The sequence below is a fragment of the Carcharhinus amblyrhynchos genome, chromosome 8 (assembly GCF_965287045.1).
Source record: "Carcharhinus amblyrhynchos chromosome 8, sCarAmb.v2.hapA, whole genome shotgun sequence".
NCBI classification, from domain to species: domain Eukaryota; kingdom Metazoa; phylum Chordata; class Chondrichthyes; order Carcharhiniformes; family Carcharhinidae; genus Carcharhinus; species Carcharhinus amblyrhynchos.
In genome coordinates this window covers 98,942,540-98,968,922 of record NC_137331.1, presented here as the reverse complement: position 1 = coordinate 98,968,922, position 26,383 = coordinate 98,942,540, and the positions used below count along the sequence as shown (strand labels likewise).

The 26,383-nt window shown below is 42.5% G+C and overlaps 1 protein-coding gene across 1 annotated transcript in view; it reads right to left on the bottom strand.

Moving 5' to 3' along the window:
* Positions 1-26,383, bottom strand: part of tg (thyroglobulin) — a 364,697-nt gene that overhangs the window by 312,583 nt on the left and 25,731 nt on the right. The window contains exons 4-11 of the mRNA XM_080193545.1: positions 24,824-25,027; positions 23,240-23,399; positions 20,840-20,946; positions 19,791-19,934; positions 13,890-14,075; positions 9,327-10,448; positions 7,831-8,424; positions 3,360-3,602 (exon numbers count right to left, since the gene is read on the bottom strand). Of these exons, the coding sequence (XP_080049671.1) occupies positions 3,360-3,602; positions 7,831-8,424; positions 9,327-10,448; positions 13,890-14,075; positions 19,791-19,934; positions 20,840-20,946; positions 23,240-23,399; positions 24,824-25,027 (2,760 nt within the window). The remainder of the gene's footprint in view (positions 1-3,359; positions 3,603-7,830; positions 8,425-9,326; positions 10,449-13,889; positions 14,076-19,790; positions 19,935-20,839; positions 20,947-23,239; positions 23,400-24,823; positions 25,028-26,383) is intronic.

The following is a 26,383-nucleotide window of genomic DNA, read 5'->3' as shown; positions in this document are numbered from 1 at the left end:
GCTTGGTTTCATTGATCAGAACATTGAATACAGGAGTTGGGATGACTTGTTGAAGTTGTACAAGACATTGGTAAGATCTAGTCACCCTATTGTAGAAAGGATGTCATTAAACTAGAAAGTGTGCAGAAAAGATTTAGAACATAGAACACTCCAGCACAAACAGGCCCTTCAGCCCACAAGTTGCGCCGATCACATGTATACCTACCAAGCCATAGAACTATCTGTAACTCCCAATGCCATTAGATCCCATATACTCATCCAGAAGTCTTTTAAAAGACCCCAGCGAGTTCGCCTCTACCACCACCGACGGCAGCCGATTCCACTCACTCACCACCCTCTGAGAGAAAAATTTACCCCTAACATCTCCTCTGTACTTGCTTCCCAGCACCTTAAAACTGTGTCCTCTCGTAGTGACCATTTTAGCCCTGGGAAATAGCCTCTGAGAATCCACCCTATCTATTCCTCTCAACATTTTATAAACGTCTATCAGGTCGCCTCTCAACCTTCGTCTCTCCAGGGAGAAGAGACCTAGCTCCCTCAACCTATCTTCATAAGGCATTCCTCCCAATCCAGGCAACATCCTTGTAAATCTCCCCTGCACCCTCTCAATTTACTAGGATTCAACTCAGATTTGATTGTTTGAGTTATAAGGAGAAGCTGGATAGACTGGGGACTTCATTCCCTGGAATGTAGGAGGCTTAGGGTTGATCTTATAGAGGTCTATAAAATAATGAAGGGCTTAGATAGTCAGCATCTCTTCCCAAAGATAGGAGAGTCTAAAACTAGAGGGCATAGGTTTAAGGTGAGAGGGAGGCATACAAAAAGGTTCCAAGGAGAATTCTTCCACTCAGAGGATGGTGAGTGTCTGGATTGAGCTGCAGAGGCAATAGTAGAGGTGGTCAAATTTTGTCTTTTAAAAAGCATTTAGACAGCTACATGGGTAAGATGGATATAGAGATATACAGGCCAAACATGGGCAATGGGGACTAGCTTGATAGTAAAAACTGAGCGTCATGGACAAGTTGGGCCAAAGGGCCCATTTCCATGCTGTAAACCTCTATGACTCTATAATGACCCATACATTTGCTGCTTAAATAACAACAAGGCTACGGTGCTTCCCATTATTTATGCAAAAATGCTATGGGAGGGATTTTCCGTTTGGCTTTTATGCCACGGGATTTCCCCACCTGACTGTCCCCACCCCCACACCAATGACATAATGAGGATCCCTACTTAGAAGTCAGGGTTTCCGATTACATCTAACTGAATTTGCATATCAGCTCTTTACGCTCTCTTCACTCATGCTCCAGATGTCTAGTTTTCCTCACTGCTCTGTTATCATCTCACACTTTCAACAACTTGCCACAAAAATTATTGAAACCTAAATGTGCAAAGCCAAATTTTAAAAATGGCAAACATACTTTAGACGGTGCCCAATTATGGCCCAATTGTTCCCTTGCTCAGGATGTCAGTGAGTGTTGGGTCAACTTGATTCCAAGTTGATATATATTCAGCACTGACAGTATCACCTGCATTGATATCACATTTTTGCTGCAAAAAAAATCTCACGGCTCTTCATAGAGTTAGAATCAAACAAAAGTGAAGCTGAGCCAGTATCTGAGGGAATTTGAGGGTAGCTGATCGCCTAGTAGTATTATTGCTAGACTATTAATCCAGAAATTCAGCTAATGTTGAATCCCACCACAACATGTGTAGGGATATGGGGATAGGGCCTGGGTGGAATTGTGTCGGTGCAGACTCGATGGGCTGAAGGGCCTGTTCCTGCACTGTAGGGTTCTATCGTTCTAACAGATGGTGGAATTTGAATTCAATAAAAAAAATCTGGAATTAAAAATCTACTGATAATCATGAAACTATTGTCAACTATCGGAAGAAACCATCTGGTTCATTTCAATGTCTTTAGAGAAGGAAAGCTGCCGTCCTTACCTAGTCAGGCCTACATGTGACTCCAGAGCCACTGCAATGTGGTTGACTCTCAACTGCCCTCGGGCAACTAGGGATGGGTAATAAATGTTGGCCAGGCAGTGACACCCATGTCCCATGAATGCATTTTTAAAAATTAGCCATAATCAAGGAAGGACCATCGGCATCTTTCCCTCAAGGAGAGGGACAAGTGGTTGCAAAGCTTGAGGGGCATCACTCTGTATCAAGCATGGGGGAAGGCAAGGAGAAAACCCTCCTTGAACTAACACTGCCAATATGAGGATTGAACCCATGTCATTGGTGTCATTCTGCACTACACCCTAATCATCTAACCAACTAAGCTAACCAATTTATAAGTTGGAGAAGGCTTGGTGACTGAAAGGTAAACTTAAAATAGGGTGTTGAAGCAATGGCAAGACAGAGGAGTTTAGAGAAAAAATTCCAGAAGGTAAATTAAGTTCTGGTGGCCGGAGAAGAGAAGAGATGCACACAAATTGGAGGAACACAAAGAGCTAGGAGACAGGTAAACAAGAGTTGTATTGGTTGTAGGAGTAAATTATTGATCTCCTCAGGTAGGGCCAACCACTCAATTAGCTCATATCTGATATGTACCTGAACCTCATTGTCTTTGCTGCATAGTCCTTAACATCCTCAACCTAACACACAAGTCAATCATGAAAATGTTGATTTTCCCAATGTCCACAATCCTTTAGGGAGACATTCACAGATTTTCATTACCCTTATATAAAAAAATGCTTCCTGATTTCATTCCAAAATAACCGAGCTCTCTATAGCCGAAGGAGGCCACAGAGAGAGGGAGGAGTGAAGCCTCAAAAGCATTTAAACATCAGGGTGAGAAGTTTTATTTGGAGTTATTTGGTTACAAGGAGTCCACGTGTGTCAGCAAAGGGAGGAAAATTATGTGAGTGGGAATTGGAGTGGGATAGGATACTATTTCAGATTTGACTCATTAAAGTTAAAGTTTAGCTATTAGTCACAAGTAGGCCCACATCAACACTGCAATGAAGTTACTGTGAAAATCCTGTTGTGGCCACACTTCTGCGCATGTTTGTGTACACTGAGGGAGAATTTAGCATGACCAATGCACCTAACTAGCACGTCTTTCAGACTACGGGAGGAAACCGGAGCGCCCAGAGGAAACCCATGCAGACATGGGGAAAACATGCAATCTCCACACAGGCAGTGACCCAAGCTAGGAATTGAACCCAGATCCCTGGTGCTATGAGGCAGCAGCGCTAACTACTGTGCAATCATGCCGCCTGAATTTGGACAATAAGCCGATCTAATCAACGGATCTGGATTGTGATACAGATTTACTCATATACAGCACATGTTGCTATGCTATATATCAGCACAGCAACGTATACATACAGACATTAAACCAATTTACTCACTGGATTGGGCAGCCAATCGAACTGCATAGTCAGATCCACTCAACAAAATTTCAGAAACGAGGGGACGAGTTTGGAATATTCCAGATAACTGAAGCAGTTTGTTCTCGGTCAGTTGTATACCATGAGCCAATAAGTAGCCCTGGGTAAAGGAAATATCGGAATTGTTTGAGGCCACAGCCAGACATTCTGCCTGATCGATGAACTGGGAGACTTGCTGAGCAGCACGATCGCAGGGTCCTGGACCTAGAACATAAAGGCACGTAATGTAAATGAGGCTCAGTGATTATGCATAACCCAAACACGCTGAACATATAGCTAATGTTTACAGTGTACACTATACAGAAAACACTGATTCCTAATTTCTCCACCATTCAATGGAAACTGCCACACATATTTGCAACATCTTCTTATTTTTCTAAAATTCGAAATTTACAGAGGTGAGGGATTGTTTTAAGAGCGGAGTAATTTGCAGGTTTTGCTCTCAGTCTTCTATTCCAGGCCAGGGACAACCATAGGACCATAATATATAGGAGCTGAATTAGGCCAGTTGGCCCATCAAGTCTGCTCTGCCATTCAATCATGGCTGGTATGTTTCTCAACCCCATTCTCCCAACTTTTGCCCATGACCTTTGACTCCCTTACCAATGAAGAACCTATGTATCTCCATCTTAAATACACTCAATGTCTTGGCCTCCACAGCCGTCCATGACAACAGACTCTGGATACAGAGTTAATGCTTCTTCTAATATTCCCTGAGCCAAGACAGCATGCATTAAATATAGAGAGCAGCATCCTCTATACTTTCCAACAAATATTCCCAAATCAGGAACAAGATTGAATGCTGAGAAAAACAGATCAAAAATAATCCTTATTCTCCTCCTACCATCTATCACCACGGTACAAATGGTGCACCACAGAGAACTGAAGTGGTAACTCTTTTAACATAATGCGCTGATACCATCAACCCTAAGAAAAAGCTCAAAGCCGTATAATTGGCCCATATTCAATTTCAATTATTTTCAAATTTGTCTAACCCAGAAAGATTCAAGCTTAAATAAAAGCAAAATACTGTGAAGGCTGGAAATCTGAAATAAGAACAGAAAGTGCTGGGAAAATTCAGCAGGTCTGGCAGCATCAGTGAATATAAAAGCAGAGCTAACATTTGAGTGGAATATGACATCTTCAGACCTTAAGTAAGTCAGAAGTGTAATGGGTTTTATTCATTAGAAGGGGGAAACTGGGGGGAAGAACAATAGAGAGATAGGGTAGAGGGTGTGAGAAATTAAATGACAGAAATGTCATGGGAAAAAAGACAAAGGGAATAGTAATGGTTGTTGCAAGAAGACAAAGCGTTTGTCCAGAGTGAGTGTGAATGGCAGTATAATGAAAAGCTCTGTCCAAAAGCAAAACCATTAAACAAGAGTAGACTAGCACATGGCAAAAAAAAATCAAAATCAGAATCACTGTTCATAGCCTGAAAGTGTAGAACATAATGTTGAGTCCAGAAGGCTATAAGTGCCCAATCGAAAGACGAGATGTTGTTCAGTGAGCCTGAGTTGTGCTTCATAGCAGGCCAAGGACAGCAAGGTGGTGAATTAAAACAGTAAGCAGCTGGAAGCTTGGGATCCTGCTTATGGACTAAGTGGAGACATTCATAGAATCATAGATTCCCTACAGTGCAGAAGGAGGCCATTCAGCCCATTGGGCCTGCACTGACAACAATCCCACCCAGGCCTTCTCCCCGTAACCCCATCTATTTACCCTACTAATCCCTCTGATACAAAGGGGCAACTTAGCATGGCCAAATCAACCTAACCCACAAATCTTTGGAGTGCCCTCTTAAATGCCTCAATTGAGAGTGACAGGGGATCTCATAGAAACTTATAAAATTCTAACAGGGTTAGACAGGGTAGATTCAGAAAGACTGGTCCCAATGGTGATGGAGTCAAGAACTAGAGTTCTTAGTTAGAGAATAAGAGGTAAATCTTTTAGAACTGAGGTGAAGAGAAACCTCTTCACCCAGTGAGTGGCGAATGTATGGAATTCACTACCAAAGGATGTGGTTGAGGCCAAAACGTTATCTGATTTCAAGAAGAAATTAGATGCAACTCTTTGAGCAATGGGCATCAAGGAATATGGGGGAAGGGGGAATCAGGATATTGAATTCAATGATCAGCCATGATTAAGATGAATGGTAGAGCAGGCTCGAAGGACTGAATGGCCTACTCCTGCTTCTAGTTTCTATGGTTCTATGGACCTTCCTCCACCACACTTCCAGGAGTTCATTCCAAACCCAAACCACTCATTGTGTGAGAAAGTGCTTTCTCACATTACATTTGCTCCTTTTGCAAATCACTTTCAATCTGTGCCCTCTCGTTTTTGATCCTTTCACGAGTGGAAGCAGTTTCTCCCTCTGTACTCTGTCCAGCCCACTCATGATTTCACAGGAATTGAGAAGTAAAAGCAATATTCTTGTGGAAATATTTTTATTCCATTAAAGCTTGGCCAGTGAATAACCTAAGGAAGATTGTACTTAATAAAATCACTTAACTTTATATTCAGTTTCATCACATCAATACATCTCACAATGTTTCATATCCAATAAAGTACTTCTTTGAAGTTCAGTCACTTTATTGAGTTGGAATGTATGGCCATTCTCAGCCAGAAACATTCCACAAACAGTAATGTGATCACTCACCAGCCAATCATCTTTTGGTGGTTTTAGCTCCAGGTTTAATATCTATGGGGATAATGTTTCCCTTGCTATTTTTCAACATTTATTGCATTACTGATGAAAGATAAACTGTGGCCCTCCATATCTCCCCTTACAGGTGAAGATAACAGATCTTATGGCTGAATCTGAAAAAGAACAGGGGCAATCTCGCCCATGTCTTGACCTATATTTCTCCCTCAATAAACACCTAAAAATTGGATGTTATGATCACTTGCTTCAGTACTGTTTATGGGAACTTGCCGCATGCAAATAGACTGCCACGCTGCCTAAATTACAATGGAGCCTACATTTAAAAAGTGTCTCATTAGCTGAGAGGTGTTTTGGGATGACCCAAAGTCATACATGATACTATCATCTGCAATTTTACCAAACCACAAACAATAGATATGATTCCCCATTACAGACATGTAATCTTGATCATGTTGTGGTGGAGGGAGGCACCAAGTGGAGACCTGATGCATTAGTTCAGGATGGGAGTAAAAATCAAGACATAGGTTTGTGCGACTTTCTCAAAAAGCCGCTCTTGAGAAGCACAAGTGCAACATTGGAAGATGCCAGCAAACAATTCAAGACCCTGCTGTGATCAATAATTACTCCAATAAATAGGAGTAATTATTACCAATTATAAATTGGGGGAAATAGTCTCAACTGAGGCCTAATCTTAACATTCTCCTTCATTTGTATCATCTCCCATTTTCTGACAACTTCAGAGAATTTTTACTGGGAAATCTAGTAGTTAGACAAATACTTACAATTCCATATACAGATTAAATGAAGAGGTGACTGAATTACAACAGAAAAAGAACATAAATAGTGACATTCTGAAAAGAAAATGCTATTGCAATGACTTCTAAAGGGCAAAGTCAGCTGAAGAAGGGATAAGTTAGACCCAGACATATTTGGATGACAGGCATCACAAAGTGATTATAGATAAGCTACAGCAGATGTGTGGTGGCACAAAGCAATAGACAGTTTTAAATGATATTTGATTTTGTAAACTCCAGCACAGTGTAAAAAGGCTCTTGATTCATGATGAGCCTTTCTTCTGCCCTTGGCAAAGACCAGTTTCACTCCGATGAAGACTGGTAATCACATAAGACAGATGGGGATGAGAATGGAAGTGAGAAGAATATATTAGTAGAAAGGGGGATAGAAGGAAAACAGAATGGATGACAAAGGTATGGAAGAGCAAACAATGGAGATAAAGTTAAAGGACAGGGAGGGAGGGTCAGAGATGGTCAATGAGATAAGTGAAGAAGAAAGCAATGACAGAGACAGGAAAGCAAAAATTGACAGCAAAGTTAAGAAGGGAAGGGGGACAGAGGAACAAACAAATGTGGGGAAGGTGATGGCCTTATGGTATTATTGCTAGACTATTAATCCAGCAAGACAGCTAATGTTCCGGGAACCCAGGTTCGAATCCTGCCATGGCAGCTGATGGAATTTGAATTCAATAAAATGTATCTGGAATTAAGAGTGTACTGATGACCATGAAACAATGGTCAATTGTCAGGAAAAACCCATCTAGTTCACTAATGTCCTTTAGGGAAGAAAATCTGCTGTCCTTATCTGGTCTGGCTTACATGTGACTCCAGAGCCATAGCAATGTGAGTGACTCTCAGCTGCCCTGTTGCAACCATGGGTGGGCAATAAATGCTGGCCAGCCAGTGATGCCCATGTCCCACAAATGAATAGAAAAAAAAACCTGAATGAAATTCTAACTGGAAAATTGCTTACATTTTGCAAATCGACCTGTTTCAGTTTTAGTCCCTGGTAACTCTTGTCCTTTTTCATCAACGCACCAGCATTTCCGCAGTTTCAAATTCTCTAGTTTCACACTGAAATCAGAATATGAACCAGGATAGTGTATTAGGGTACCAGACAACAATTTCCAAAACACGTAGGGGTTCAGCAAGATATTGGCACCCGGTTCAGATGTGACAATTGCTGCAAAATCATCATCTGAAATAGAATCGAATGTTGCGTGCCTAGAGAACACTGAAAATACATGCTGATGCCCCTTGTCATAGAGTTCCTTGACAAACTCCTCGAAATTCCTGGCAGCCTGAGATGACTCACGATATCCAATCACCTCATTTAAGACAGCTGTGAATGGTAACTCCTTGCCGCCATTATTTAGCAAAATCCACTGTTGGTAAAATTCAATGGCTTGTTGTGGCGGGCCATCGCACTGGACTGGGCGCCAGTCTCCATTGTCTTGGCACTGAGCTATATAGACTGCAGCTCCCACTGATGAACTTGGTTCAGACAACAATATTTTAACTGTCTTCATAAAACTCTCAGCTGCGGACAATTGGCAAGCACTGGGACCTGGAATGAGAGAAGATGTTACAACATATAGTAACATAGAAAATAGGAGTAGGCCAATTGGACCCTCGAGCCTGTCCTGCCATTCAACTCACTTGTGGCTGATCTTGTTCATGATCATCATTTTCCCACACTATTCCCAAATCCCTTGATATTTTCCATAACAAGAAATACATTAATTTCTGACTTCTTGTCTAGCCATAATGTCCTGTATAAAAATCCTCAAGCTTTACTTAAATAATTAACTGGAATATTTTCTGGATAATTAAATCTCAGAGTGTGAGCTTCACTGACAATGCTTGCGTTTATTAAACATTCTTAGTTTTCCTTAGCTGGGTGTCTGACTAGGACAATAGGACACTTTGGTGGACAATTAAGATTCAGCCACATTCGAATAAGACAGGACAAATTAAAAAGAGGCCAGAGAGAAAAATCTCACCCTGAGCCTATTTTCTCCTGAAAAAGGCAGGTTAAGGGCTGACTCAGTGGATACCTTTAAAATTAGGAAAGACTTTGATGGAACAGACACAGAGAATATTTCCACTTGTAAGGAAGAGTAAAACTAGAAGCCATTAATATAGTTACCAAAAAACAAAATGGAGAACTCAAAAAAAGACTTCTTTACCCAAACAGTCTTGAGAATGTGGAACTCACTTTCACAGGGAATGGTTGAAATATGGATACCAAGGGGGGGGCTAAACATGCATTTGAGGCAGTTGGGACTTGACGGTTACGCTGATTGAGTTAGATGAGGAAATATAGAAGGAGGCCTGAGCGACCATAAACTGGCATGAGTTGGATGGATTGAATGGCCTTTCCTGTGTTATATATCCTAGGTAATTCAATGTAAAACAACAAAATAAAAATTCAACATATAAAGTGCAATAAAAGAAGTCAGAACTTACACTGCAGGCTCCCTCCCATTGGTTTCCTTATTTCAGGTAGCTTCCTGCCCTGCAAATCCACACAGATGCAGTTGACCCCATCACATTGCAAGGATTGATAACTACCATCATCTCTACATGAAGGAATGAACACGTCAGATCCTGCTGATTGGCGGCTTTTAAAGGCTATTGACTTCTTACGTTCTTGCTCACACTTGGTGGGACACTGTGGCCTTTGACCCTGAACTCTTGAGTTTGAAACCTCCATCCCTTGACTGTCCACACACCAGCAGTCTGTGCCTTGACACTGGACTTCTTCATACCTTCCATCTCTTGTGCACCTTGGAACAAAAAGGCTTGAGGCCTGACGGCCACAGATACCAACTCTGGCACTTCTTAAAACCAGTCGGACTGTTTCAGCTAAGCTATCGTCATCTGTACCAAACAGGGTGATGATTTCATGCAACGTTGTAAGGACATTCTGACGCTCAAACAGAGATACTATAAGGTTCACAATATTCTGGTTCTCTTGTAAATTTACTGGACGCCCAAAGTTGTCCTCAATTGTCTGGTTCAAGTTGAAGGTATCCTTGGAGAATCCTGATGTTTCTTTGGAGAGGTAGGAGTCTTCATTGGAGGAAAGCAATTTGGCAAGTTCTACAAAGTTCCCTCCACTGTATGTTCCTGTTAAGCCAATCTGCTGGAAGAACTTGCTAAAATTAAAGGCCCCTCTGTTCCCGACACTCCCGGTGAAATTGAATTGGGCCAGGTTTTTCAGAAACTTCCCGCCAAACAATTTCTCGACAAAGAATTTGGGGGATGCAGAAAATGGAAGCGCAGTGAGTGCCAAATCCTTGGATAACAGTGTTCCTTGCACGAACTCACTAAGAATCACGTCTAGGTCGACCTGACCAATGTTCTGGGCCACAAACTGAGGGATGGAAAGCAACATTCCAGATTTTATAAACAGCTGTCTCAGGTCTGGGCTGCAGTGGCTGAGAGAATCACCAATCTTTTCCAATGTTGGGCTCAGAGATGCAGGTGCAGCAAAGACACTGTTTTGACTGAAGTGACCGACAGGTCCATAGAAAAGCCGTGAGAGTGTGCGTTTTCTCTCCGACATGCAGTCATTGCCACCATTTCCTGAAATTAAAAGAGTTAAATCATAAGAGAGGTTTGACAACAGGAGTAAGCCATTCAGCCCTTTGAACCTTCTCCATCATTCAATTAGACCAAATTGGATCTGCACCTCAGCTCCATTTACCCATTTTTTATTCTACATCACCTCTTAGGCTTAGGTAACAAACATCCATCTCTCTGGGACATAAGAACCTCAGTTGACTTGCTTTCCATTACCTTTCAGAGGATAGGGTTCTAAGATTCTACCATTGTTTTTTGTGAGCAAATGATCATGCTCCTGACAAGCCTAGCTCTAATTAACTTATGACCAAGAAAGAAATAGGGCTACCATTGACTGTGTTTGGATTTTGAAATGCTACATGTCCTATCTGGCTTGCTGTAGTCATGTGACCTCTGCCATGAGGGAATCACATTAATGCAGATTGTTAATAGCTGAGGCCCCACTCATCCTTGTGGCACACCACTCGTTACAGACTGCTAACTTTAAAATGCCCGATTCTTTGCCTCTTGTTAGTTAAACAATCCTCTAACCAAATTAACATTTTACTCCCAACTCCAGGAGCCCTTGTGTATTAACCCTGTGTGTGGTTTGTAATTAAATGCTTTTTGAAATTCAATTTTACTACATCCAGTGACTTGCTTTGGTTATCCTACCAGTTACAGCCTCAAAAACCCAATAAATGTGTTAAACAGGACTTTCTTTTCACAAAACCATGTCAATTTGTTCTAACACCAGCACTTTATCAATGACTGACAGTCAATTAACCTGACATTGGTTCCTTACTTTCTTCTCTCTCTCCCTTCTTGAATAACTATGTTGGGATTAGATGGGAGGTCAGGTGGCAGTGCAGACTCAATGAGCCAAAGGGCCTCTTCAGGATTGTATGATTGTACGATTTTATGATTCAATTCACTGGGACTGTTCAGAGTCTCGGGAGCTTTGGATTATCATAACCAGTGTATCCACAATCTCTGCAGCTATCTCTTTTAAAACTCTGGAATGTAGGCTATCAGGTCCTAGGGATTTGTTGGCATTTAGTCTCTTAAACTCTCTGGCTCCAATAATATTAATTGAAGTTCCTCATTTTTATGAGATCCTTAATTGCCCTATTTCTGCTCTGAAATTTGCACCATATCATCATACCCTGTGATAATTTCTCCTGTCTCTACTTGTAAGGGATTTTTTTTACTTTCTATTTTTCTTTTTATAATTTTAAGATTATGTTGTATTGTTCTTGTTTTCCCCACTAATAGAAAATAATTCCTTCATGTCTACATTATTATCTAAACAAGTTCAACAAATTTGAGCTACTGTTGCTTAAAGGACCCAAATCATTCAGCAGTAATACTGTAAAACAGCTCATTATATTCAGGCAAGTGCTTGCCAATTGAAAAACATTTTCTTTGGGTTCAAAAGTTGATCACTCTTTCAGGCAAATATTATAAAGTTGCAGACTCACGGAAGGATCTTACTTGCACCCAGCCCATAGCAGAAAATCAAAGGCCACTTTTCCAACAGTCAGTGACTGGCACAGACACTCACAACATTTCCACAAAGAATCCTGCATTTAAACCTCAAGATCAGAAATGCAACTTACAATTATTTATACATAAGCTGTCTTGTTTGACTGTCACAATTTAATCCAAAGTTGTTTATTAGTTTATTTATTAGTGTCACAAGTAGGCTTACATTAACACTGCAATGAAGTTACCATGAAAATCCCCCAGTCACCACATCTTCGGGTACACTGAAGGAGAATTTAACATGGCCAATGCACCTAACCAGAACGTCTTTCAGACTGTGGGAGGAAACCAGAGCACCCTGAGGAAACCCATGCAGAGAGCGTTCAGACTCTGCACAGACGGTGACCCAAGCCAAAATTCAAACCCAGGTCTCTGGTGCTGTGAAGCAGCAGTATTAACCTCTGTGCCATTGTGCCACCAAATGACAACAAGCCATTTGATTCCCCAAATGCTCACTTTGCCTGCATGCCAACTTTCTTTGTTGTGTTGGGGATTTGACTTTTTGGGAGCCTAGAACATAATTTCAGCTGCGCATGCCCTCAGAGGGCACAGGGCAAGGATGGTGTGCCTGTCTTGTGACAGAGCTTTGTGACAGAGTTCAAAGTATTAACACTGTTAATATAACTGTGATGGTCTGAAAATGTATTGTTGCTGTGCCAAAGTGGCTAAAACAAATACATACTAGTTTCACAGCGAAAAGATTTTTTTAATAAATGCATTCCAATTTATGAGTTTTACAGGGTAAGTAAGGAGAAATTGTTTGCAACTGTGTGTTGCATCAGTAACCAAAAGATACACTCATAACATCTGATGAAAGAATGGGGATGGAGGATGGGAGGGTGATTGGAACTTTTCAATGCAGGAAATTATGGATCTGGAATCCATTATCTGAGAGTGAGGCTGAAATAGATTTAATAGTAATTTTCAAAAGGGAATTGGAAGTATATTTGAAAAGGAAACATTTGCTTGGTCTGGAGACAGAGTTATGAGGCTGAATTTTTCACTGGAATAATGTCTCTCCCCTGAGAGCTGTTAGCCAATCTAACTGGCTGGCAGCTCTTGGAGCCTGAGTACTGCCAGTAAAGAGTAGGGGTGCTGCTTGGACTGCAAGGAGACCCCCCAAGTGGCATGGATGCCAGACAAGAGAAGTCTGGGATTTCTTTGTCTGGGAGTAATCGGGCATTCGGGGCGAGCGGAGCGATTTGAAGGCCAAGCAAGGAGGCACAAAAGGGGGTACAGTCTAAGGGTTGGAGTTTGCCCTTGATGCGCACAAGGCACCCCAGCCTTCCATAGGTTGTAATTCCCTTTCTTAACCTCTTGCTAAATTTGGTTGAGAAACAGCCTCCCCTCTCTTGCCTGCCTTCCACTGCCCAGCAGATCGCAGCCCTTAACTGGTCAGTTAAGACCCTCAATAGGCCTAAGGGAAGTTGGTTAAGTGGGCGCTTTGCCCATCCTCCATGATATGAGGAGTAGGTCGGGGGGGTGGTGGACAAGAAGGCAGTGGACTACCCACACAGCCTATTTTACATGCCATCCCTGCCAAAAACATGCCCACTGGAGGCATTATTGAAAGTGAGGACATTGGATGCAAACCTTTCTCTTCTTCAAACTGTGCGAGAGGAGCTTTTACATCCACCTGTTTGGCAAGTGGCCTCATTTTAGCATCTCATCCACAGGATGTACCTCTGACAGTGCAGCACTCACTCAGGGAAGTGCTCAAGTCTCTGGAATGAGATTTGAATCCCCCATTCCATCTTCGGACTCAGAGGCCAATGTGTTGCCATTGGCACTTTGTGTTTTGGCAGGAGGAGTGGGGTACTCCAAGGGAATGCTGCACCTTTGGAATGATGCAAACTCGACCAAATGATGATTATACTATGTGTCGAGTAGTGAAAAATGGAACATCCAGGAGATACTCACCACAATCAGGTACTCCTCCTTGCTGCCTTGTTCCAAAGATCTCTTGTCCATTGGAATCTGTGCACCAACATTGACCATTTGCCTGACACTGGACAGGTAGATAGTTTCCATTGTCATCGCATGAAGGAACGAAGACATTACCAAATGAGGAAGCTGTAAACCTCTCGATTTCACATGTTGTCGGGCCTGCAACCAAGGGTAAAAATCACATCTGAAAACTCATCATGGAAATTGAATCCGGAGATGAGGGGGTTGGACTATGAAGAGAGACTAAATAGACTGGGTCTGTACTCATTGGAGTTTAGAAGGATGAGGGGGGATCTTATAGAGACGTATAAGATAATGAAGGGGATGGATAGGGTAGAGGTAGAGAGATTCTTCCCGCTCAGAAAGGACAACAGGACTAGAGGGCACAGCCTCAAGATAAGGGGGGAGCAGTTTAGAACGGAGTTGAGGAGGAACTTGTTCACTCAAAAGGTGGTGAATCTCTGGAATTCTCTGCCCATTGAAGTGGTGGAGGCTACCTCGCTAAATATATTTAAGACACGGGTAGATAGGTTTTTGATAGACAAGGGAATTAAGGGTTATGGGGAGAAAGCGGGAAAGTGGAACTGAGCCACTTCAGATCAGCCATGATCTTATTGAATGGCGGGGCAGGCTCGAAGGGCTAGATGGCCTACTCCTGCTCCTATTTCTTATGTTCTTATGTTCTTATGTTAATGTACCACTGACAAAATATTGGCAGAGTTTTCCCAAAAATAATGGCCAGTGTCAGGGTCTGACTGAAAGCCGGTCACACAGAAACACAGCTGAGTTTCAGACAAGAGTTTCTGGCACTCAGTGCACGGAAAATCTGGGGGGGTGGTTAAGATTGTCACTGTGCCAGGATGAGGTCTGATAGAGCCGGCAAGGTCAGCGGCACAGATATGGGAGCCACGTTTAAAGGGCACCCTGATCTGAGTTCAAAGTAAGTTCCCCAATGCCCTCACAGAGATGGAGGACGATGCCCATAAATACAGGGCTGACAAGCCCTCATCATGGAAATATCGGGAAGACACTCTTCCCCTTCACAGCCATCGATTCCCCCTCCCTGCCCCTTGCTGTTGTCAAGGCTCTCCCTTCCTTCTTGCCATCATCAGGGTTCGCCCCTCTCCTCACCACCACACAAGGGGAACACCCCCCATTGGAAGAGGATTGCTCCCTGGCAGTGCCTTCTTCATGTGTCCCTTCAAATGTCTCCAGGGAGCATGCCGAGGGGGGCAATGACCAGCCATGGCTCTCAAACCCCGGGGCCTCTGGGCATCTCCAGGCCCCCACTGTGGTTATCGTGACTAGTTTTCATTTTTGAAAACTAGTAGTGACTCACATCAGCATGACATCATGCCACCAGGTGGGAGGGGTTAATAGATCATAAATCCCTACAGTGCAAGAGGAGGCCATTCAGCCCATCGAGCCTGCACTGACAACAACCCCACCCAGGCTCTACTCCCGTAAACCCACATATTTATCCCACTAATCCCTCTAACCTACACATCCTGGGACAGTAAGGGGCAATTTAGCATGGCCAATGCACCTAACCACACATCTTTGGACTTTAACATGGTTTTCCAGATGTAAACCTGATCACATCACACACAGAGGGTAGGGAAGATCCCAAACTGAGATCTCACTGGTACAAATCCTGTTTTGCCCCTCTTGCGGGATTTAGAGGCCACAATCAGAACTCATGCCCATGGAGAATGGGACAGCTGGATCTTGCCCATTATGCTTTGATGCCTTTTTAATTCTTTTTTGTCTTGATAATTTTGAAATCTATGTATCAGAGTACTCTTGTAGGTGAATCCTCATTCCACAGAGAGAATTTTCACTTGCCCATCACCCAGATAGAATTCATAACATGCTGAGGAAATGAGCAAAAATGATCTTTCTGGAGAAGCTTAATGGGCTGAATGGCATACACCTACTATTCTCAATTTCTTAGGATCTTGAGTTTACATGAGCTATGATTTTATCATGTACCCTGACATGTTTTTGGAAGACTACAGAATAAGTCCTAGAAATTTGGGCTCTACATGATACCCAGAAGATAAAAAAAAACAGCAAATTGGGGAACTGGTCCAGTTTACTTTAAAATGTAACTCCAATAAAATGGGAGAATAGAATATTCTCCCAAACTAATTTTTCCTTCCTCCATTTTCCAAAATGGAGGACTCAAGCAGATGTAGAACTGAGAGTAACAGGGTACATGACAAAATCATAGCTGAAAGAAATTCAAGAACCTAAGAAATTGGGAATAGCTTTTCAGCCCACTAAGCTGCTCCAGCAAGATAATTTTTCATTTATTTCCTCAGCATGTTATGAATTCTACCTTGCCTGTTGGCAAGTGAAAATTCTCTCTGTGGAATACGTGGAATGAGGATTCATCTACAAGAGTAGTGTGACACACAAATTTTTAAAATTTCAAGGCAAAAAGGAGTGCTCCCTCTGACCCCATATTTAAAGCTGCAACCCCAATCTTCAGTTACACATCGGCACTGATGGCTCACTGACTCAATGAAAATGCCCCCAGGGTCCAACATCAAGAGCATCTTGACCTTCACCGTTCAAGTACGGTCTTTGCTCTTCAACCTCCTGAAAAATAGGCATAAAAAGATCTTTGGACCTAACAAATTCAGTAGACTGACTTAAGTGGCACAGTGGCACAGTGGTTAGCACTGTTGCCTCAAAGCTCCAGGGACCTAAATTTGTTTCCAGCCTTGGATAACTGTTTGTCTGGAGTTTGCACATTCTCCCCGTGTCTGCATGAGTTTCCTCCGGGTGCTCTGGTTTTCTACCACAGTCCAAAGAAGTGCAGGTTACGCCGATAGGCCATGCTAAATTGCCCGTTAGTGTCCCAAAATGTGTAAGTTAGATGGATTAGCAATGGAAATGTGTGGGGTTACGGGGATAGGGTGGGGGAGAGTGCTGGAGTAAAGTACTCTGTCAGGGAATTGGTGCAAACTCGATGGTTCAAATGCCCTCTTCGCTACAGTAGGTATTCTATGATTCTAAGCTTTCACTGTCAAACAAACTGAACAGTTTTAACACTCAAATATGTTTACAGTAATTTTCGCTAGCACCTTCATAATAATTAGTTTGTAACTGAAACATCACAATAAAGAATACTTTAATATAGTCGCTCCTTTTATTTCCCCTGTCATCTGTGCACGCTCTCTTAACTTATACTCCTTCAAATGTTTGAACAAGAAAGTTAAATAATGCCTTCAAAAATTGTCAAGGATCCAGTGAATTTATGCAACAGTCTGTTCAATTAAAAAGGAAATCAAAAATATATTTGAACAAATACATACAAAATGATCCAAAAATATTGGAATTGGACATCAGTCCAACAATAACTATTAACTTGGCAACAAATCCATTAAAAATTGAGTTGGAACATTCTTCTGAGTGAGGTCTTATTTCTCATTGTGGAATATCAAATTCAAACTCACTACAAATTAAATCTTACACTAAATGTTTTGTTCTGACATAAATAATGAACATTTTATTTGTGAATTAAAAGGTAAAAGGTGCTGGTGCTGGAGAAAGAACTCTTTCAATTTCAGCAATAAAATTCAAATTCACTGCTGAAAAAACTCAGCAGGTTTGCCAGCGCCTGTGGAGAGGGAAAACCTGCTGAGTTCTTCCAGCATTTTCTGCTTTTATTTCAAATTTCCAGCACCCGTCATAATTTACCTTTAAATTCGCTGACTGTCCCAATTAATGGGCACCTATATACGCTCATGGCATCTGTAAGAATTACCTTTTTTTTCCCTGTGTACTGATCCATGAGATAACATCTGCAGCCATGCTTTAAACATTGCCTCGTGCCGATTTAGAACTGTAAGAACTAGGAGTCATTTGCCGGAATTTTACCACCTCGCTCGCCCGAGGCTCGTAAGGTCTCACCCGAGGTCAACAGAGAAGGCTGTTCTGCGAGCCTTGTCCACCCCAATTCTCGGGCAGGCAAGGCAGTAAAATTTCGGCCATAGTTTGAAGAGGAGAAATTTCTTCACCCAGAGGGCGGTGAATGTGTGGAATTCACTGCCACAGAATGTAGTTGAGGCTAAAACGTTGTCTGATTTCAAGAAGAAATTAAATATAGCTCGTGGAGCTAAAGGGATCAAGGGATATGGGGGAAGGAGGGATCAGGATCTTGAATTTGATCATCAGTCATGATCGTAATGAATAGTGGAGTAGGCTCAAGGGGCCTACTACTCTTGCTTCTAGTTTCCATGTTTCCATGAATTGCAGGAGTGGTGTAACCACTAAGAAACGCATACAATGCAGGCAAGTACTGTTCACACGACCTAATTGGACAAGAGCTGTATATGGACAGTTCTAATTAGTGGTCTCAGGAGAGCCCATTGGTGGGGAAAGGTGTGAGGAGTGGGGTGTTGCAAGCATAAGAACAGTCTTCTAAAGGAGAGAAAAAAAACAAGGGAAGATAAAGAAATAGGAAAGCTGTACAACAAATCTGGATGTGACATGGATAGTTTATAGCTCACATCATTATATAAATTTCTTCCTAAAATTTTAACATCAAATTATGACTTTTTATTGTCAATCCATATCCACGAGAGAATGGATGGGGTTTGCCCAAAGCTTTTTGTCATCCTGATAGCCAGGGAGGGAACAGAAAGTGTTATTGATCAATAAGTAGTCTCACAACACCAGATTAAAGTCCAACAGGTTTACTTGTTAGCTCAAGCTTTCGGAGTGTTGCTCCTGTACTTCGCTTTCCAGTACTTCCCTGGAGCAGAGAAGCTACGACATCTTCTCTGGAGCCTCCAACATGTTATCGATGAAAACAAATATCTCGCCAAGGCCACCCCCACACCCCCACTATTGGCCTTCAAACAACTGCACAACCTCAAACAGACCATTGTTCGCAGCAAACTACCCAGCTTTCAGGAGAACAGTGACCACGACACCACACAACCTGCCATAGCAACCTCTGCAAGACATGTGGATCATCAACACAGATGCCATCATCTCACGTGAGAACACCATCCACCAGGTACGTGATACATACTCTTGTGACTCAGCCAACGTTGTCTACCTGATATGCTGCAGGAAAGGATGTCCCAAGGCATGGTACACTGGGGAGACCTTGCAAACACTACGACAACGGATGAATGACACTGCTCGACAATCACCAGGCAGGAATGTTCTCTTCCTGTTGGGGAACACTTCAGCAGTCGCAGGCATTCAGCCTCCGATCTTCAGGTAACCAAGGCGGCCTTCATGACACACGACAATGCAGAATCGCTGAGCAGAGACTGATAGCCAAGTTCCGAACACATGAGGACGGCTTCAACCAAGATCTTGGGTTCATGTCACACTATCTGTAACCCCCATGACTTTCTGAGCTTGCAATATCTCACTAACTGCCCAGGCTGGAGACAATACTTTTAGGGATCATTTCTATAATTTCTTACTTGAGAAATGTGTACTAAATTGTCTGGTCCTGGCTGAAGACAATACACTCCTTTTTAACCTGTGCTTAACCCTCTTTCACTCACATTGTCTGTAACTTTAAGACATGATTGCCTGTAAAGACTCGCATTCCAATCATCATCTTGTAAGTTGAGTTTGTGTCTATATATGCTCTGTTTATGAACACAATTCCTCATTCCGAAAGCTTGTGCTACCAAATCAACCTGTTGGACTTTAACCTGGTGTTGGGAGACTTCTTACTGTGTTTACCCCAGTCCAACGCCGGCATCTCCACATTATAGTTATTGATCAAAGCAGGGGCAGAGAGTGGAAATCCAATGGTTAACCCAGTGCAATAATCCAGTAAAACATTAATGGCTAATGTTAGAATAACTCACTTTCAAACTCTCTATGAGCACTTACATCTAAATCTGCCGGTGATCAGCATACGCACAGCAAGGAATCTTCGCTGCAAAATCTGATAGATGCCAGTGTCCGTAAATGAGTACCCAAACTGTGAGTCGGCAAAGATAGTGTCATAGATTTCATCCAATAACAACTCCAGGCCTGACAAATAAAAAATAAGAAAGATAACATCAGGCAGGCTGAGCAGCTGCAAAGCAAAATACCCACTTTAAACAAACAGCCAGGCTCATGGAAATACAAGTCTTTGGAATTGGGATTAAGTGAGAAAACCTGGGCTGAACACTGTCCCACAAAGTGTAATTGAGCTTTGGAGTGAGTTACCAGCGAAAGCATTGGATCATTAACATTGGTTTGTGATAGTGCTAACAATGTTCTGGGGACAGGAAGGATTGATGTGTGCTTGTCCTATGAAAAAGGGGGATATGGCACAATTCTGTTTACATAAATGATGCAGTGTTACAGAGAATATAGCCAGTTCATCACCACCTCTTTAGGGCAACTAGGGATGGGCAATAAATGCTGGTCCTGCCAGGGATGCCCATACCCTGTGAAACAATAAAAAATGCAGTCATCTCTTGGTGCTGACCCAGAGCTTCAGCTAAGCTTGGCACAACATAGTATGGTATGTTATTCTCTCTTCTCCACTGAGTGCAAGTTTTGGTTAGAAAATCAAACCTTGGTCTCTGCTTAATGAGACCAATAATTGGACATTACAGTTGACCTTCACAATTCTGGACTAAAGAAAAGGTGAGAGGGGGAAATTTCAGCCAGAGTTTCCAGTTCTAACCACTTCCATTAACCTAAGGTACAAAGTGTGAAAATGCGAATGTTATTGAGACATCCTTCCTCACCACAATGACCAAACAGCCTTCACTGACTAGGCTTCCACGTAAAGAAGTGTCACATGGGACCTGACGGTTAGCATGACAGTGGAGCTGTGGCCCAGCAGAGGATCAATGATTTGAGGTGAAAAATGGGATAGACCTACAGGAAAAGAATATTAACACCAGGATTTAGGAGCCCTGCAGTGAAGCGTGATCACTCACCTGTACCCTGAAGGTCCCGTCCCAAGCTGTCAGCACAATAACAGTAAGCAGAAACCTCAGCAAAATTCCTCCTGAAGGCACGGAATGTATGGAATGCACCTGGGAATCTGAGAGAGAAAGGGATAAATAACGTCTCAAATTCCACTTCATGAAAAATAAACTGAGAATGAAAGTGCTCTTCAAAAATTAGCACTCTTTTATTTTTGGATTAATTTCTTCTGGGGAACATCACGTACTTGTTCTGGCGAATCAGACTTAGAACCAATAAATAAACAGGATCTTAATTTGGATCTCCTGTTTGCAATTCCTGATGAAAAACAAATGTTTTACCCAGCTCCAGTAGATATTTGTTCCAGCGCACCTCCCTCCCATTCTCTCCTTCCAAAAGTATTAAATATGGCTGGACTACATTTTGTGGTCTTGGCAGTCAAAATGATGCCTAAATAAAATGAACAGATGTAAGCCTACAGATTCGAGACTTAAGTAAGTGCGGAGAGCTTTCCCTGGTGTTGTGACAATTAATTATCCTTTAACTAGCATCGCTGAAACAGATTATCGGATTACTGTTTCTGGGAGCTTGTTACATGTAATTTGGCTGTCATGTTTGCCATAATACAGAGTGCAATCTCTTTTTGTCTTGTCAAGTTCTCTGTTGATGGTGGAATGGTTAGCACAGTTGGTTAGATTGATAAAGTGTGGTGAGGAATGACACCAGTGGCACGGGTTCATGGAGGCATTCTTCCTCCCCTTCCCCCAAGCTCAAAGAGCGATTCCCGTCAAGATATATATACTCTTTGTCTCTCTAATGTCCTATGGTCCTTCGTGGATCATTATTTTATCAAAGGACTGGGGAGACTCCCTAACCCACTGTGTGGTTGAACAGCTATTTCAGAAATGTCTCCATGCTGCCCCGTGGGTCAATAAATCCACTGCACACTGTGGTTCTTCATTGCTCGGGCTGCGCTCAGGATCACTGGCTTGGGGAGGACAAAACATTTACAATAGCAACTAGTGTTTACATAACCTTTAACGCAATAAAACATACAAAGGCACAACACAGGAGTATCATCCAGCAAAATCTGACACTGAGCCACATAATGAATTTTAAGGGCTGATGACCAAAACCTTGGTCAGAAGTAGGTTTTGAGAAGCATCTAGACTGCCATCCTGTGGACGATACAGGAAATTGTGTAAATTGAACATCTGATCAGGAAAGGAGTTGGTTTAACTGCAATGCCCCCACACTGTCCTCACCACCCCTCCCCACCCAACATTGGTCAAACGACCCAGCTTAAACAAAACACAACGAAAACAAAACACTTTGTCAACTACACCCTAACTCTGTATTGATTATGTCCTTTAAGGAAGGAAATCTGTCCTTATCCCATCTGGCCTACACATGACTCCAGATCCACGCCAAATGTGGTTGACTGCCCTCTGAAAGGGAGGGCAGTTAGGGATGGACAGTAAATGCTGGGCCAGCCAGAAATGCCCCCAAAAATTGAATAAATAAAAAGGACAGGAGGGGAGAAAATACTCAATTCAAAGTCTCAATTTCTTTTATTGCAATTTTATTGGTAGAAATGCTTTATCCTTAAGGTACATATCTACACCTACTTTCCTTGTTATGGGATGTGCTCTTTGACACTGGTAGAGTTTTATAGCAATACGAAATGGGCATGAACCTCAGACAGGCTTATGGCCCAGTGGATCCCACCAATGTGTAAATATACATCCTCGGCACACATGACACCTTGTCCAGGTGACTGGTTCTGTGTTTGGTCTATTGCTTTTGTTTTTTTGTGCTTGAAACCCAAGGTCAGCCATGATCCCATTAAATGGCGGCACAGGCTCGATGGGCCACGTGGGCGACTACTGCTCTGAGTCCTTTTGCGGGCTTCTAAAATTAATTATGCATCTCCCCCTGGTGGAGGGATGAATAACAGCGACTATAATTTTAGCTCTGTCATGTTGTTTCCAACACGTGTTTCTAAATTATGATGGCATAAACTTTACCAAAATAAAAAATTATTATATTTTAAAATTTTATCATTCAATTTATCAGTGTTACAGGGTCACGTTAAGCCGGACCAAATGCATAGGGTGGGATTCTCCGGCCGCCTTTGCCCCAAGTCCAGAAAATCCCTCCCGAGGTCAATTGATCTTTACATGGTCCGTGTGCCACCCACTATGATACCCATGGCGGGCAGGATGGGAAAATTTCGCCCATGGTCTTTTGGTGTGGTTCCCACCTTACATCCTCTGCAAACTTGAGATCATCTTGTCCATTTCTTAACTTGGGCCAAGTCTCATTCGCAGATCACTCCTGTGTTTTTTGAGACACACTGGCTGCCAATCCAGCAATGTAATATCGCTCAAGCTCTATTTCCTCTCTCTTACCTGTTGAAGTTATTGACTAAGTCGAAATCCATCATATCTGTTGTGTTGACAAATATGCACTGGACAGGTAAAAACTTTCCATCTTTAGAACATTGGGGTGGTGCCCTGAGGCCAGCACCATGGAGAACCCGCCGATCTCGAGCCTCACAGCTCGTAGGACCTTTATACAGAGTAAGAAAATAAAAGTTTCATCTGCGTGATTCCGGAAAACCTGCCTCTCAATTCAGAACCTTGGAAATGGTTCTAAATCGGGGGCTACAACTTATCCTGACTTTCTGACACTGTCTCAATGTTGTAAAAATTGCTGGGATATTCAAGATTCTGCACCATGTTAGTCATTTTAGTTCAATTAAGAGGAGTGAGTACATCGTGGGTTAACTTTACACCAAAGCTCATTCTATTCAGATAATTAGCCAGAATCCCTGAGGGTCTGTGAGCCTCTCTTGGTTAGAGAGAGAGAGATGCAACTGATTATATAAATTGAGGGGCACTACTTACATTAATGGAAAGAACAAGACCAGTGGGCTCGATGAACTACCTCTGCTAACATGGGAACTGCACTAGCTCAATTATCATCATTCTGCAGCATTCCCTAGCCATCCAGCCCACTGAATCCCACAAATTCAATCCATGTGGATCGCACATAAATAGAGTCAATCCTGATGGATTTTGAACCCAGGGCCTTCCGGCCAAGAGCCCAAAGTGCTGACTGAATCACGTGGACATCTGAAAATTTGATCCACACAATGTCTATTACTCATGGCACTCAGGTGCTTGTTGGGTCAGAGCTCTGCTGACTGAGCCACTTACACTAAGATTAGTGTTCTCATGGGCATGATTTTTCCGTAGGCTTTGGGACCCTGACATTAAGATCAAATGGGGATGCCAAGTCTGCACTTTTGGAAGCCTGAACAGGGGAACCCCTTTCTCAGAGGCAGCCACTAATTGGCTGCTCTTCAGCATGCAGTCCAATAAAAACATAAGAACTAGGAGTAGCCTCGAGCCTGCTCTGCTATTCAATAAGATCATAGCTGATCTTTTCATGGACTCAGCTCCACTTACCTGCCCGCCACCATAACCCTTAATTCCTTTACTGTTCAAAAATTTATCAATGCTTGCCTTAAAAACATTCAGTGAGGTAGCCTCGACTGCTTCACTGGGCAGGGAATTCACAAATTATGAGAATAAAGGGTTATGGGAATAAGGGTTATGGGAATAGGATGGAAGGGTGGGCCTGTGTAAAATGCCCTTTGGGAGAGTCTGTGCAGACTTGATGAACCAAATGGCCTCCTTTTTTATGGATTTTATGGATTCTCTTCAAGCATATCCCAGCAGGAGTCAACATTTTTAAGAGCGAATGGGAAACAATTTAGAGGGAAAATGACAAATATTTATTTGAGCCCTTGACGTTCATAACCAAGGATAAAGCCATGTCAGCTCTGAAGAAGAGTCATATTGGACTCAAAACATTAACCTGGCTTCTCTTTCCAGAGATGCTGCTAGAACTACTGAGATTTTCTGACACTTTCTGTCTTTATTTCAAAAGCTTTGCCTCTTTGATTTGTTGGAGAATAAAAGACTCACACTGCACTGGACGCTTGTCTTGGCGGGTCCCAAAAATCTCCATCCCATCACTGTCGACACACCAGCACTGTCCAGAGTCAGTGTCACACTGCACAACCTCGTATTCCCCTGTTTGTGTGCATTGTGGGATATAGGAGGTCCTGCTGCTATTTACGTATCCACTCACCAGAACCTGTTGGCGATGGAGCTGACAGAAGGACAAGCCTGCAGAGGAACCAAAAATAGTTAATGTGGTAACAGAGGTAAAATCATAATATTGGACCAAATGAAAAACCATGAAAGACAGGAGCTACTGTCAGTGTAGGAGAGTTACTGGAATCTAACTGAGAGGTTCAGGGATTAGCCAAAGTATTGTTATTTTTCTTTATTCATTCAGGGGGTGTTGGCATCACTGACTGAACCAGCATTTATTGTCCATCCCTAACTCTCCTTGAAAAGAATTGGTAAGAGGCCATTTCAGAGGCAATTCAGAGTCAACCATATTGATGTAGGTCTGGATTTACATGTTGACCAGACCAGGTAAGGACAACAGACTTTCTTCCCTTCAGGACATTAGGGTTTTTACAACAATCAACAATGGTTTCATGGTCATCATTAGCCTTTTAATTCCAAATTTTTTTTACTGAATTTGAATTTCGCCATCTTCCATGATGAGATTTTAACCCAGGTCCACAGACCTTGGGTGGCTGGATTACTAGTCCAGTGACAGTACACTGTTACCTCCCAATGGGAGTGAGATTCAGACAGGAATCTAACCAAGAATTTAGATGGTTTAGCTATAGAGTAGGGGTTAACTAGGAGTGACATACAAGGTAGACTCTAATGGAGAGGGTCAAATAGTGCATTTAGAAAGCTAATCACATCACAGCTAAGATGTACACAGACATAGAGAGAATGAGTGACCATCAGAGTATCTAAGAGAAACAGGCAGGTAATGCAGGAATCCCCTGATGCACTCTCACTCTTTTCCATTTTGGATACAAGTGAGCAAAATAGATGCTCACCAGCAAAAGCCAAGTTTGTGGCACCGCAGATGGTTCAACTGCACATGAGGGGAGGAGGAAGAGTGGGAGTGCTGTAGTGGTGGGGGATTCCATAGTCAGGGGGGCAGATGGGCATTTCTGTGGCTGTGACTCCAGGATGGTATGTTGCCTCCCACTTTATAGAGGAAGTCCTAACGAGGGTGGAAGTAGCCTGAGGCAGAGATCTGGCCAGACAGCCCTGTGATTGACTTTAAGCTGGAGGAGTACTCTGCACAAAATGTGTCACTAGCTTGTGTGGATCAAATGGCTGCAGTGTAGCAAGCTTTCAACTGACCCCATCAACTGCTAAAAAACAAATGGAAATCTCATTATACACCAGTTCCTCCATGGCGTCTTTTAGTTTCACTCATACAAACATATGAAATAGGGGCAGAAATTGGCCATTCAGCCCCTCGAGCCTATTCTACCATTCAATAAGATCATGGCTGGTCTCTTTGTATTTTGAGTTCTACATTCCCATCTACTCCCGGTAACCTTTGATTCCCTTGTCTAACAAGAATCTATCTCCCTCTGCCTT